Source organism: Psammomys obesus, unplaced genomic scaffold, assembly GCF_907164565.1.
Source record: "Psammomys obesus unplaced genomic scaffold, mPsaObe1.curated_primary_1811, whole genome shotgun sequence".
Lineage (NCBI taxonomy): Eukaryota > Metazoa > Chordata > Mammalia > Rodentia > Muridae > Psammomys > Psammomys obesus.
In genome coordinates, this window is record NW_026586550.1 from 11,381,324 (window position 1) to 11,396,297 (window position 14,974).

The 14,974-nt window shown below is 43.9% G+C and overlaps 1 protein-coding gene across 1 annotated transcript in view; it reads right to left on the reverse strand.

The window, feature by feature from the left end:
• Parp12 (poly(ADP-ribose) polymerase family member 12) overlaps nucleotides 1–14,896 on the reverse strand; it is a 38,702-nt gene extending 23,806 nt beyond the window's left edge. Inside the window, exons 1-4 of the mRNA XM_055602150.1 lie at nucleotides 14,437–14,896; nucleotides 10,293–10,428; nucleotides 7,386–7,677; nucleotides 1,937–2,038 (exon numbers count right to left, since the gene is read on the reverse strand). Of these exons, the coding sequence (XP_055458125.1) occupies nucleotides 1,937–2,038; nucleotides 7,386–7,677; nucleotides 10,293–10,428; nucleotides 14,437–14,774 (868 nt within the window). The 5' untranslated portion in view covers nucleotides 14,775–14,896. The remainder of the gene's footprint in view (nucleotides 1–1,936; nucleotides 2,039–7,385; nucleotides 7,678–10,292; nucleotides 10,429–14,436) is intronic.
• Between the last annotated feature and the right edge of the window lie 78 nt (nucleotides 14,897–14,974).

The window sequence follows — 14,974 nt, forward strand, 5'->3', positions numbered from 1 at the left end:
AAGGAAGGAAGGAAGGAAGGAAGGAAGGAAGGAAGGAAGGAAGGAAGGAAGGAAGGAGAAAAGGAAAAAGGGAGAGAGAAATCCATCTAACCTCAGCACATCCCATTTGAAGGTGGTTTGGCAATATAGCTCCAGCTGAAGTGTTATCTTCTGGTTGCCAAGAGACTCCTTAACACACTGCATGAAGATCTTTACATAGACTGCTCTTCCCATCAGTATCCATGCCCTCTATTCTACTTTCTCTGTCTTTTAGGTGCCACAGGGCTCACTTCCCTCCCACTTCAAGCCCTTGCCTCCTACCTCATCTTTGCTTTTGCTGGCTCTGACACTTCCTTTTAAAATCCCTGTGAGTTTCTGATATTATCTGTGCAGAAATAGTGAGGAGGATAGAAAGGAGAAAGGGCCTAAGAAGTTCACTGTACTTGGACATAGAGGTATAGCCAAGATATAAACTATTAAAAAGATACTCAACCAGGTGCAGAATGTTCCTATATACAAAATAGGAGCTGAGGGATAGCAGCACTCTAATTAAGTACACATACAGATCCAGATGTCTCTTGTAGAGTATGAGGAAAATCTCCATCGTTCTGCATGTTTCTGAGTAAGTCTTAAGACTGTATTATACAGTCTTCAAAAGAAAGCAACTCTTGAAGTGAAGCAAGGAAGGCACAAACGTGCTAGTGCCACATGTACATTTAATAGAGAGACATGTAAACCAGTGCACACATAACATCTTTCCAGACAGATACTCAAGGACTAGGAAATCATTGTTCTGTTTTTAAAGGACCAACCTGGCTGCTAAGAAAGGGAAGGCTGATGAAAATTCATTTCTTATTAACTGTAGTTATTCCATTTAATTCATATTTTAAAATGAATATAAGCCAATTAACGGTTGAAAATTAAAATTTCCTACAATCTGTACATTCTTTCTCAATGTCAAATCTTTCCCATTTTCTATAAAAGGTCCTGTGGTAGCAGACTAGCACACTGCTAGGGCTTGTCAAAGAACAAGAATGAAAGTGGCTAGAAAGGTAGCTCAGTAGTTAAAAGCACTGGATGCTATTCCAGAGGACCCAAGTTTGATTCTCAGCACTGATATGGAGGCTCACAATCTGTAACTCCAGTTCCAAGGGATCAGACACGCTCTTCTGGCCTTCTTGGGCACCAGGCACAAACATGGTACATAGACATATATGCAGGCAAACCACCATATAAAGTAAAATTAAATTTGAAATAAATAAAATATGTAAAAACAAGTGTGGCAAAACATATAGCAAGTGTTTACCACTGGGGGAAAATGAAGGAGACGAGAGGACTTTCTGCTCTGCTCTGTTCTATCTTAACGCCTTCACAAAGTGCAATAGTTATGAATTGCTAGTATGGCATCTAAAGACTAAAAATGGAACACAATATTTTGGTGGCTGCAGTCACAGAACTTGAGAAAGAATATTTAGTCAAAGGCTAAGTTGTCAAGTGTGAAGAACACAAAGCTTTTGTGAAAATACTGACCCACACAAGAATTACTGCTTGTGGTAAAGGGAGGCAAGCAGAAACCACTGGCCTAATATTCAAGAAACCCTGAGCAATCCTCCAAATGCTAATACAAGTGTCTAACTGAGGCCTTCCAAATTTCTAAGACTCCCTTCATCCCACTGTCTCCCTGCAGAAGTGGCAATTATCTTAGCTTCCACTACATTGAGTAACCCCATTTTATGAAGTTCTGTGGACACTTGACACTCACCTGGTACAGATCCAAAATGCTGTATGTATTCCCAAAAACTCATCTACAGCTTCATTTTTTTAATGTAAATAATTCCTTCCATTCTCAACAAAGCAGATTCAGAACTAGTTTAGCAAGACCCCTCCTCTCTCTAGGGGTGCCAGAATGAGGAGCAGTTTGCCCTCCCCTGAAAGGGAAGAAGAGCCTCTAACTTACCTTGAAAGCTACAGCTTTTCCGAATGTGGTACAGACAAATCTGATCACTCTCCTCTTGGCTAGGAGTGCCTGTTGACACAGAACCTGAACCATCTTTTCTTTCTACAAAGAAATACCACAAAATAGATCAGCTTCCATTGACACTTTCTATGTAGGATTATACTACTTCACAGCTAAAAGGAAGAAAGAATTTATTCATCTCTCTGCATGAGACAAAAGTAGCCTAGACAAACTGATAGAACCCATCCTTCGAGGGATAAAAGTCCCCCCAGTCACCCAAGTAGCCACCTGACTTTTACGGTAAATCCTACAACACTCAGCACACAGCTTTTTACTAAACCCAGGACACCACAGAGGGGTACATTTTTCAATTCTGACTGCCCATCCAAGCCACTAGGAAAGAAAAAATTGAAGGTTATTTTAAAAATCATATTTAGTTCCGATAGCAAGTATTTATCAATGAAGTCTTTAGAACGAGGTACTAACAAAGAAGGTAATATATGGGAAGTTTTCATCTGCAAATAAAATATTTTTAATTTTAGTTTACTTGTAAGGCTCTTAACACACGATAGGCATATTAAGTTCTTTCAAAGTGTACCTTTCTCATTACCATTCCAATGAGTCTACCTATTACATTTACCCCATCCACTTATGCTCAAGTACACAAGGACATCTGCTCAGCCATGTACATAGCAGCTTTATTCCTAATAGCCAGAATCTGGAAACAACCAGATGTCCCTCAACGGAGGAATGGATACAGAAATTGTGGTGCATTTACACAGTGGAATACTATCCTGCAATTAAAAACAAGGAAATCATGAAATTTGCAGGCAAATGAATGGAACTAGAAAAGATCACCCTGAGTGAGGTAACTTAACCCCAAATAATAAAAAGCTCATTGATAATCTCTATGCATTTACTATCCTGTCACTCTGTTATCTGCATCTCCTTTTTTCATTTTATAAACTCCCAGATATCCTACAGGCTGGGCCTCAAATCCCACACCTGGGAGCCCCTGAAGTTCCCCTTTTCTCTCCAGGGTAGTGACCGTTCTTGAGACCTGAGTCACTCAGCAGTGGATCTGCCCCTTATTTTTTCATAATCCAGATGACGCTCTGAAAATTATTTAAAGCAAAACCTTTGTATATCTGAGGATCAACAAAAATATCTGAAGAGATGGGGAGGACAGCTCAGGAAGTGCTTGCCCTGCAAGCTTGAAGATCACAGTTCAGTCCCTCAGAACCCACATTTTTAAAATCTGAGTGGAGCTAGAGAGCTGGTTCAGCAGTTAACAGCACTGCCTACTGTTCCAGAAGACTCACATTCATTTTCTAGCACCCATTCGGTTTCTTACAACTATCTATAATTCCAGTTCCAAGGGATCTGATGCCTTCTTCTGATCTGTGGGCACCAAGGAAGTAAGTGATGCAGAGACAAGCAAAACAGACATACACATATAATAAAATAACGATTTGGGTCAGATATGGTGATGCGTTCTTTAGTCAAAGTACTTGGGAGGGAGAAGTAGGTGGATCTCTGTTGAGTTCAAACATAGCCTATTCCACATCAAGAGACCTTGCCTCAAAAAACACAAAACATATTTCTTTTTTTAAAAAGCTGAGCATGGTTAGGCATGCTTGTAGCCCCAGGGTTGGGGATGCACAGACAGACAAATAGATTCCTTGGGGCTCACTGCCGGCCAGCCTAACCTATGTGATGAGACCCAGGACAATGCGAGATTCTGTCTCGAAAAAAAAAACCAAGGCAAACAGCACTTAAAGAACAGCAACTGAGGTCGTCATACTAGTACAAGTATGACCTCCTATATGCACATGAACCTATCTAGGTACATATGCACACAAACACACAAATTGAAGAAAATACAAAGAAAAAGTAGAGTTAGCAGGAGCGATTTTTAACTATGACAATCAGATAAGATTAGAGAGGTCAATATGCTTGCTGGTGGTCTTCACATTCACCTGCTATTTTAGAAAAAGTTCTATTAATAATGTTTTATATCTCAATGGCTAAATGAGTAGATGGATATGATGATGTGCTCTGAGGCAGAGGCATGACTGAAACCAGCACATGGCACATTCTCAAAGCTGCTGAAATGAAAGAGCAGAGAACCAAGTGGCCAGATGACAGCCTCTGGAGCAAAATCCAAATGAATCAAGTTTTCAAATGCTCCCTCAAGGGCCATGTTATTCATCCAGCAGGTAGTTAAGAAATGCTTGGTAAGTAAAAAATCTCTAGCCAGGCACAAAGACATGTACTTAAAGCTTCAGCTGCTAGGAAGACTGAAGCAAAAGACCATTTTGTCAAATCTGAGGCTGATATGGAGAACAGAGGAAGATGTCATCTCAAAAAAAAAAAAAAAGGCAAAAAATTGTGTGCATTGCAGCTTCAAATTTTAGATTTGTGTATTTAATACATAAATGGAGGGCTGGAGAGATGGTTCCGAGGTTAAGACCACAGACCACTGGCTGTTCTTCCAGAGGTCCTGAGTACAATTCCCAACCACATGGTAGCTCCCAACCATCCATAATGAAGATGATCTGGTACCCTCTTCTGGCTTGCAGACACTCATGCAGGCAGAACATTGTATATATAATAAATAAATATTTTTTAAAATATCTATGGAGGTCAGAAAGCTGGAGGGGGCAAATGAGGAAGAGAAGAGACCATAAGGCAGGGGAGGAATTAGAATACAAGTAGTTGGGGAACACTGGGGGTTAAAGATTTAAGTACAGATAAGGTCTTGGGTATGGTAGGGGGGAAAAGGCAGGGGTGCATTTCCTGAAACTAAGGCTCTATTTAAAAATCTTACAAACACACTGCTTTATAAGCTACTTTAAATTAAATATATAATTTTTAAAAGGAATTTGAGTAGAGGTACACTGCGTAGGTAGACAATTCTTCCCCCCCAGAACACATGGGATACTAAATAAAAATCTCAGTTCCAGGCATGAGATACCTCTCTATTAGTTACTGGTCAGAGAGGACCCACAGGCAATCTCACAACCAAAATGACATAGACTATTGTTATTACTCTTGTTCGCTGAGCATAAGTAGATAGTTGCTGAAGATACATGTTTTGAAAAACAGAGAAATCAGCTGGAACTGACCTGAAAACATCCTCCCTGCTAATTTTCAGTGTTAGAAGGCACATGGCAGGCCACTGGAGGAGAAAAGTCATCAATGGAATACCCAGCAGTGGATTCTGCAAGCTACAATATCAGTCTGTTAGGCAAAACATGCCTACTGGTACAATAATATATTGTACAACTAATATCAGAGTGTAACCAACTGCTTTCTGATTGAATTTTGGCTTGCTCTATAAGATGAAAATCATGATTGGTACTGAAAACCCGACCAAAAATCCATGACTGGAGAGGTCATAGGCATGAGAGGGTTACTTACTACTGTTGTTTTGTTAAATGCACATGTTGTCAAAGCACCTTTTAAATAGTATTTAAACCCATATATTAGTGGGGCTCACAATCTTAGTTTAAAAAGCTTCTTTTTGCAGTGAGCAGCAATCAATGCAGAATTATAACTGGTCAAAGTGCTGAAAATAAGTGACTTTTACGTGCTTATTCCTAAATAAAACATTTGTAACAACCCCCTCAAGGCTCAGAGAACACAGAAGAGAGGACAAAAGACTAGAAGAGCTGGAGGATGGGAAGAACACTCTGAAATGCTGTATTCCAGACATGGCACAGCCATTGCACTCACACACTGACAACCGCTATGGTTTACCTACACAAGATTAAGCCAGTCAACATTCCACTGTGGATGGGAGAGGGGCTTACGAGGCTCCACTCCTAGCTGGGGAGTGGTTGGCAAGTGATTACTGACTGGGAGAGGAAGAATCATTTTTCTTTGGAGAAATGGACAACCACTGTCCATCTGTCCATCCCCAGGAGGATGGCCCCATGCCAACATGCACGCAGGCAGCACTGATTTGATCCAAGTCCAACAGCCTGAGCTTGATCTTTGGAACCCCCATGGTGAAAGGAGAAAACTGATTTTGTTCTCTGACCTACACATGTGTTATGAGACATACATGCATGCATGCATACATGTACACACACACAAATAAATGTAAATATTTTTTGTTGTTTTTCAAGACAAGGTTTCTCTGTGTTACCTTGGCTGTCCTAGACTTGCTTTGTAGACCAGGCTGGCCTTGAACTCACAGAGATCATTATGCCTCTACCTCCCTGAGTGCTGGGATTACAGGTATGCACCACCACACCCAGCTAAATAAATAATTTTTTTAATGATAACATGAGGGATCTAAAGAAATGGGTCAATGGTTAAGAATATTTACTGCTCTTCCAGAGGATCTGAGATCAGTTCCCAGTCCCCACATGATGGCTCTTAAAACCACCTGTAACTTCAGTTTCAGAGGATCTGATACCTTTTTCTGACATCTATGGGCACTTGCACACCTGTGGCATACATTCACAAATGCACACACATACACATAAATAAAAGAAAAAAAACTTTTTAAAAATCACATAAAAGTTGAAGGAGAAAGTACTGGAAGAAACTGGAAAGAATAGGAAGGGGATTTGGGCTAGATATGATTAAGAATGTATGTATGTGTGAAATCATCAAAGAATTACTAAAAACTATTCTTTTCTGTATCAGGGACTAGAGATGGCTTAGCAGTTGAGAGCTCTGACTCCTCTTCCAGAGGACCTTAGGTACAATTCCCAGCATCTACACAGTGGCTCACAACTATCTTCAACTCAGGTTCCAGAGGATCCAGTACCTTCTCCTGGCCTCTGCAAGCATCAGGATGTGTGGTACAAAGACACACAAATAAGAAAAACTCCTACAAACATATTTTAAATGTCAACTTAAAATTCCTCTATCTGTCACTAAGCCTGACAGACAATAAAAAAAAAAAAAATTCCCACCACACTCACTCACGCTCGATGTATGAGCTAGGCACTGTCTAGGTGCTGAAAAGAAGCAAAGACTAAGGTTCAAAACTTTAAAATGAGGAGGAAAACTTCTGCTTACCCATGGCGGAAGATGGCCAAGGCCACAGCTTTACAAATGCACTAATTTGTAATATCATAAAGAATGTACCTAATGAACACCCCTCGAGCTGCATAACCAGCATCCCAACTCTAGAACCCTCACTGAAAGAAAAAAAATTCTCCAGGGGTGAAAGGCAATTACACGGGGAGAGCTGACCTCATTTCAGTGGAGACCCAGCTCCTCTAGAATTAAAAATGTAGCAACCACAACTCACATCAACTCACATCTTGACTGTGTCTAGATTTGAACCATCTTTACAACCTCCTGGTTAGGAAAGGATCAATGAGTCTTACTAAAAGAGGTCCACACTTGTACAAAGTTATGTTCTGTTTACTAGCCAACAAAAATCCAGGCCTAACCCAAGGCCTACAGTGCTTTCCATCAGCCTTACCAGAAGTCCCTTGTGGACCTGCAGGAGATTTGCTGAGGGCTGAGCCCTTATTCTTGATGTCATATGCATTCCGGTAAGTAGAGGGCAGCCTGCTCACCAGGTCAGAGCTTAAACCCAACCTCTCCAATTTCTCCAGATTCTCAGAGTTGGTTAACTCGTGAGACCGCTTACAACTAGTGCCAAACTTGCATTCTCCCTGTAAGTAGTACTGGCAGATATGGAGCTTAATGCATTGCTTTTGGAAGGAGCAGGAGCCGAATGGTCCATCGCCTTTGTTGTAATGCAGGCAGATCTGTTGACAAAGAGAAGACAGACATCATCCCATGAACACTGTACACAGCACATCCCTCAATGGCTATGCCATGGGGAAAGAGGGCCCCATGACCAGTGTATTATTCCACCATTCACATGGGCCATAGAGAACTTATCTCTCATTTAACACATGGGCACCAAAATATTCCCAAAGCTAAAATATACTCCAAACAAGAGCTCCCTTGGAAGATCCATAGAACTTCAAAGAGGCCAGAGCAGTAGCAGCCACCTATCCACCCCAATCTGCTTACCCTTGACCCCACATATAGCCTCATCAAACCAAATACCCCTTACCAGTTCATTTCTCTAAATTTTCCTTTCAAAATTCAAAGTCAGAGAGGTTCTGAGGGTTAAGGCATCTCAGAATTGGCCAAACACCACCCCTTCATTTCTCAAGGGAATTAGCAGACTCCAAAGCTCAACAGCTAGTGCCAAAAAGATGGCTCAGCAGGTAAAGGCACTCACTGCTCAGGCCTGAAGACTTGATTCAAATACCAGAGCCCACATAATGGTGGGAGGAACAACTCCCTGGACTTGTCCTCTGACCTCCATACTTTGGCACAAGCATATTCACATTCACCCTTGTACATATGTGTTCATGCCCAGCCCCACTCCTAATACATTTAATAAATTTTGTTAAAATGTCATCAGCTAGCCCCAGTCACACAGCTAGTCACTGTATGTGTTGTTTGCTCAACTGAGTTGCTGGCAAACCTACAACTGTCTTCTGGTTTACTGATACAAGGTCTCCCACAGCCCAAACTGGCCTCAACCTACATAGCTAAAGAAAGGATGAGTCTTATTCCTCTGCCTCCACCATCCAAGTGTTGAAGTAACAAACACGCACCACAGTATATAACTACGAACTTGCACTTGAACTTCAATCAACTACTCCTTTTCTACACTCCAAATACTTCAATATGGAAACTGGCCCACCTACTTGATTCCTAGACATTACATTCCACAAGCTTCAGGAGTGGAACCCAGTTTTCTTTCAATGCCTCCATTCCACAGATGGTCTACCCAAGGGAAAAAGCCAGATATCAATTCTGACAACTGCCTTGGACAAGCCACCTACCTTTTGAGATTCCATCTTTGAATCTCTAAAATAGGTACAATGCTACCAATATCACGGGAAAACATGAAAATGTTAAACAAGGCTGACATATAAGAGGTGCCAGACTGCCCTCATCCTCAGCACCCCCAAACACCTTTCCCCACATTTTGGAATGTGAACTCTCAATGTCTTAAACATCACCCCCAAATCATCCCCTGACCTTTCAATCCCATCATTTGATTTGCCTCCCTTGATGGAAAAGCAGGGTCTTTATCGCCTGATCACCAATGCCTAACCAACAATGAGTATTCCAGAAAATTTAGATGAATTAAATCAATATGAATTTTCAAAAGGCAAATATAAAAATGTGCCAGTCATGATGCTATGCTACCATTTCTCAAATGAGTAACAATAATTGTCTAATATGGAAACATCTGCATTAAAATATGCCAATCTAGGGGCTGAAGAGATGGCTCAGAGGTTAAAAGCACTGGCTGTTTTTCCAAAGGTCCTGAGTTCAATTCCCAACAACTAAAGTGGCTCATTACCATCTACAATGAGATCTGGTGCCCTCTTCTGGCCTGCAAGCAGAATACTGTATAAATAATCTCTTTAAAAAACAACAAAAAAACAATCTAATTCATTCGCTCAAACTTGTAACAGTGTCAAAACATCCCATGTAACCTGCCCCATCCATGGAAAACACCCTGCTCAGATCTACTGGAGAAACTCAAGGCCCAGAGAAGCCCTACAGAACCAGAGTCCTCTTCACACTGAGGCCTTGACTAGCAAAATACAACACAGCACTGATCCTAAAGCAGTCTTATCTGCTGAGTCACAGCATTCCTGAAGCAGCACCCAGGAACCTGGTAGAACTGTTCTTGACATCATGCTACAGTCAGTCTCCTACTCAACCCCTCCCTTGCCGTGAGTATCATCCTTACCAGCTGCTGTCTAAAGGTTCTGAATACCTTCTCCTGCTCTTTACCCAATAAATCTTTTGTACTGCTCATCTTCTCCCTCCAAATGACATAGAGATAATGCAATAAGCTTACATGATCTGAGACTTCATGTCAAATTCTAATGTACAAATTCTCCTGGTACAAGGGAATAAACAGTATAGAGAACTGGGTGACTGTCAAGCAGCTCTGGAAGGCTTCACCACAGCCAAGAGCAATACTCAAACATGTAGTTCCAATTCCTGCTCTTCAGGGATAGGCCAGCTGGGGTTTCTCATTCTGCTCAGTTCTAAGTAAGTTCTAACTTGCTCAGGTGCTGGACAACTTCACTAAATCACCACAGAGATGGTGCCAGCACAACTGATAGAGAAGGAAAAATTTCAAGAGGTGCCAAGGCTGCTTGCTCCAAGATCAGCAGAGCCGGATATTAAATCCAAGTCTCTTCAATGCAGTGGTTCTTAATCAAAACAGCGTTCTCAGCTCTCTTCAGCACTGAGTTATCTATCTTCCAAACATCTGGCTTCTCCACTATTGCTTGCAAAGAAGACCCCCAACTTCCAACATCCCTCTAGCACTCACTTCTGGTAAAAGCCATGGGTCATTCTGAACCAAGAGTTGGCAAAGCTCACTATAGGTGAGGTGGTCAACACCATGAGTTCTCAGCACACTCAGGTTGTGATCAGTCTTCAAGTTGTGACCATTTCTACAGTTCTTCCTGCAAAGAAGCAAAGATGGTGTTATACGCTAAATCTGATGTCCCCTAAAATCCCCTACTAGAATTCCAACTTCCAGATCCTTAGGATATAAAACTTCTTTTGAAGATAGGGTCATGAGAGAGGTAATTAAAACGAGGTCATTAGAGTGGCCCCAATTCAAGATGACTAATGTCCTTTAATAAAAAAGGAGACTAGGGAATAGATCCATATAGAGAGAAGATCTTGTAAAAACCCCAGGAAGATGGCCATTTGAAAGCCAAGGAAAGCAACCTCAAAAGAAACTAACTTGTCCAACACCTTATTTCAGAATTCCATCTTCCAAAATTATGAGAAATAAATTTTTGTTGTTTAAGTCTCCCAATCTGCCAGGTATTGTAGCATACACCTGTAATCCCAGCACTCAGAAGCTGAGGTAGGGGGATCACGAGTTCTAGACCTCTATGAAAGAAGGGAGGAAGGAAAGGGAAGAAGTGGAAGGGAGGGAGGGAGGAGAATGAGAGGAGAGAAAGGGGGAGTGAGAGAGAGGGAGGAAAGGAGAGGAAGAAGAAAGGTCAGAGCTACCCAATTTATGATACTTTACAGAGCTAATGAAATCATGCTTCATGGCACTTTTTCAAACACTTCCTGACCTTCCTTCTAAGCAGCAGAGAAAAAAACAGCTACGCATGAAAACATGTGCTGACTTAGTAAAAAGAGATGAGACTGGACAATGTCTAAGGGCCAGAACAACACTTCTCAGCAGGTATGTAATGAGAAGAGGAAGGCCACCATGCCAAAAGGTGCCATAGCACACTGGCCAGGCAGTAAGCACTTAAACATGGATTAAAACCTGAGCAGGGGTGGGACAGGATAGCACAAGCTTTTAATCCCAGAACTTGGGAAGCAAAAGCAGGCAGATTTCTGAGTCTAAGGCCAGCCTGGGCTACACACTGAGTTCCAGAACAGCCTATGTAGAGACCCTGTCTCAACCCAACCCCAATGCCCCCCCAACAAAAAAATTAGCAGGGGGTACCAGAATGGCTCAGCAGTAAGAGCACTGTATGACACTTCCAGAGGTCCTGCATTTAATTCCCAACACCCATACTGGGTGTCTCACTAACTCTCTTCTGGCCTTTGAAGGCACCTGTACTTAAGTGCAAAACTCCCTCCACTCTACCCCCATATAGACACATAATTTCAAACAATAAAATCAATGTTTTTAAACTGCTAAGCAGGGTGATTCATGATTCCACGTATGTGTACACATGGACATACACTCCTGGGTCCCACCCTTTGGCAGCTCCCCTCCTCCATACTTTCAACCACAAGTATCTGGTGAGCACTTATCAACTAGGCACTGGTACTCCACCCTAAGAACTCAGGGACAGAGCTCTGCCACCTGGAAAGCCAGGCAAATCGCATCTGCTTGAGGCCAACACTGCCATACTTCATTTAATATCTGTAATAAACATCTTGAAAGAATGACAAACTCCTGGTCCATCCCCAAACCCTTTCTCTGTCAGAGTTAGTTTCCCTCTTCCCCAGCAGATCAAGAACCATGAAGCCATCCTTGACTCCTCTCTCCCAACTAGTGAATGCAACAGAACTCAAATATGGAGTGCAAAGTTCGAGGTCAGCTGTGGCAAGATTACAGTAGCATAAAGGGAAAAGGGCACTGCAGAGCCTAGACTGGGGAAAGAACTGAGGAAATAACCAGGAGATGCCACTGGAAGGTCTAAAACAAACAAGCCAAATACTGAAAGGATTAGGAAAAAACTGACAAGATGAGAAGAGAAGAGGGAAAATAAACTGGTGACTGTCAAAGCCAAATATACCAAATAAATGCAATAATGGCAACTAAAACTTATTGAGCACTTACTTACTATGCAATAAGCATTGCCTCAATGTCTCATGAGTCAATTCATTCCATTTTCAAATGAACCTGTGCAGTCAGTAATGTTATGGTTGAGGTAACTGAGACTCGGCCATAAAGCCACTTTCTCAAGATCACCAGCCTGCAAAGGGCAGAGCTGGGTTGAGACAAGGCGTCTAGCTCATGGGACCACACTCTTGATCAGGCACACTGCCTCCTGAACACAGGTCTGCAAGTCAGGGACTGTAGACTCCTTCTCACGTTTGTTTCTCATAGAAACAAACCTACCCTTGTGATCAGAATGACAAGTAAAGTCACAAGAAAGAACAGTTAATCACAATTATTTTCCATTTCCCATCAGAAAAGTATTTAGAAAATTACCTAGTATAAATCATGGGAAGAGATAAAGGTAAAGAATGAGGAAGAAAAATCTCAGTCATGTAGGCCAGTAAATATCAGATTTCCAGTACGAAATCTGAACCCAAATTTTGGGAATTAGCATAAGAACAGGTCTCCCTTCCATGATTATTTTGCCAATTAAACACAGCATAAAGATTTGGCTGTGAGTTGGAGGCCAGCCTGGTCTACATAGCAAGTTTCAGGACAGCCAGGCCAACATATCAAGACTGTCTCAAATTCATTCATTCATTTATTCATTCACTCACACACTCACCCACCCCTGTCATTGCATCATCCATCCAGCCACCACTTGCTATGGTACTCTTTCTCTGAGCTTGCTACTCCTCTTTCACCCCAGAGACTTCTCATTCTTGCATGGCAGATTTCTTAGGGTTCTACCTTCTCTCTGGGGCCACATTCTCCTGTAGCTCTGTCTGATCTTCCTCTGTGACTGGAGCCACAGTTCTTACCACCTGGCAGCTTCCAAACCAGCATGTAAAGGCTCAGTCTTCCTTTTAAACACAGAACTCAAACCCTCTCCACCTTCCAGTCCACAGTGGGAGCGGAAACAAGAGTCACCACCTCTCCTAGAGCCTCTCTTCACACTGTCACGCCTCCTTCAACTTCCCCAAATTTCTCACACACATATCCTTTGGAATTTCTAATCTGGATTATTTCTGAATAAGTGAGTCCTAGAGATCACATTTCCCAGACTATAACCCTTAGGTAGGGTCAGGAGACAGTTTCTGGTAGATGGGATATTTTTCACTTATAGACCTGGCCCACACAAACTTCCCCACCAGACTCTACTGTCCATATTTTCCTTCAGCCCTAGAACGTAATGCTTAGAATTGCTTCAAAAGTGTTGAGGATGCAGCTGTATTTACCAGCCTGGATCCCTGAATGATTGTATGGGTAAAGGTTACTAACTCGAGATGACTATTAACCTGACATCATAAAAAAAAATGTCTACTGTGAGAAAGGAAGCAGCGAAGGAACGAAACTAATCCTCCTATAGATAACGCTTTGAAACAGGTGGTCTGAACATGCTCTGCTAACCCAGCACCCACACCATTACACAAAGCATCTTCCTAAAATGCAAACCTGACGGCTGCCATTCAACAGGGCTCATCCCCTTCAAGGTGAGGCCCAAATTCTTCAGTAGAAAGTAATTTCACTAATCACCTACTACATGCAGGTGCAAGCGGAGCGCCAGCCCAGACTAATAAGGACAGTAACCAGTGTGGTGTGAAGAGTTAAGAGGAAGCGCTCAAACGGATATAATCTTCCAGCTCCTGCCCGAGAGACACTAAAAAACAAACCAGGAAGGTCAATGCCACCAAATGACCCAAAGCCAGGGGAGGGCTGTATAGAAAGGCAGCCCTGTGGCTAGGGGAGAGCCGGAACCAGTTCCCTGCGTTTCTTGAAAATCGATGAGTTGAGTGGCACTTCCAAAGCCTCCTTACGGCCGCGATTACAAGGCTTGCCGCCTGCCCCTCAAAGAGACCTCTCCACCTAGCTCTGCGGACCAGCTTCCCTCCCGGGACCCAGGTTCAGGTGTCCCTCCTGGTACCACGTTCTACCTGAGCCACTCCATCACCCAGCGCCTCACACCAAGCAGCTGATCAAAGAACGTTCTTTAGAGTGAAGGGACAGGCGAGGTTGTGGAACCGTCACCTAGCTGTCTGCCCCGAACGGGCGGGCGCGGGGGCCCGGGAGCGGAGGGGAAAGGGGGGGAGGATGCCGGCATCCTCACCCGGTCCTCAGGAACTTGCAGGCGCCGTAGATGAGGAACTTGCAGAGATGCAGCTGTGCGCAGAGCCCGGTGCAGCCCGGCTTGGGGCCCTGGTGCGCGCGGCACAGCCGCAGCGACGACACGGCCAGCACCACGCGCTCCGAGGCCGCCGCCGCCGCCCGGCCCGCGCCCGCCCGCGAGGCCACCACGAAGCGCCCGCGGTCCCGCAGCAGCCGCTCCAGCGCGTCGGCGCCCAGGCTGCTCCGCAGGCGCCGCTGCAGCTCGGCCAGCTCCAGGGCGCCCCCCGCCGCGCACAGCACCTGGGTCACCTCGGCCACCGCCACCGCGGCCTGGGCCATGGCCGTCGGAGCGCGGCTAGCGCGGACGCGGGCGGCGGTCACGGGCCCCGCCGGACTCGCTCCTCGGGGCTGGGGCGGCTGGGAGGAAACGAAAGCGAAAGCGGGGCCCCGGCCGAGAAAACAGGAGTCGCGGGGCCTCGCCACGCCCCCGGGCCTCAGCTGACGAGCCGGCGCCCTCGCCTGAGGGCCCGCAGCTGCGG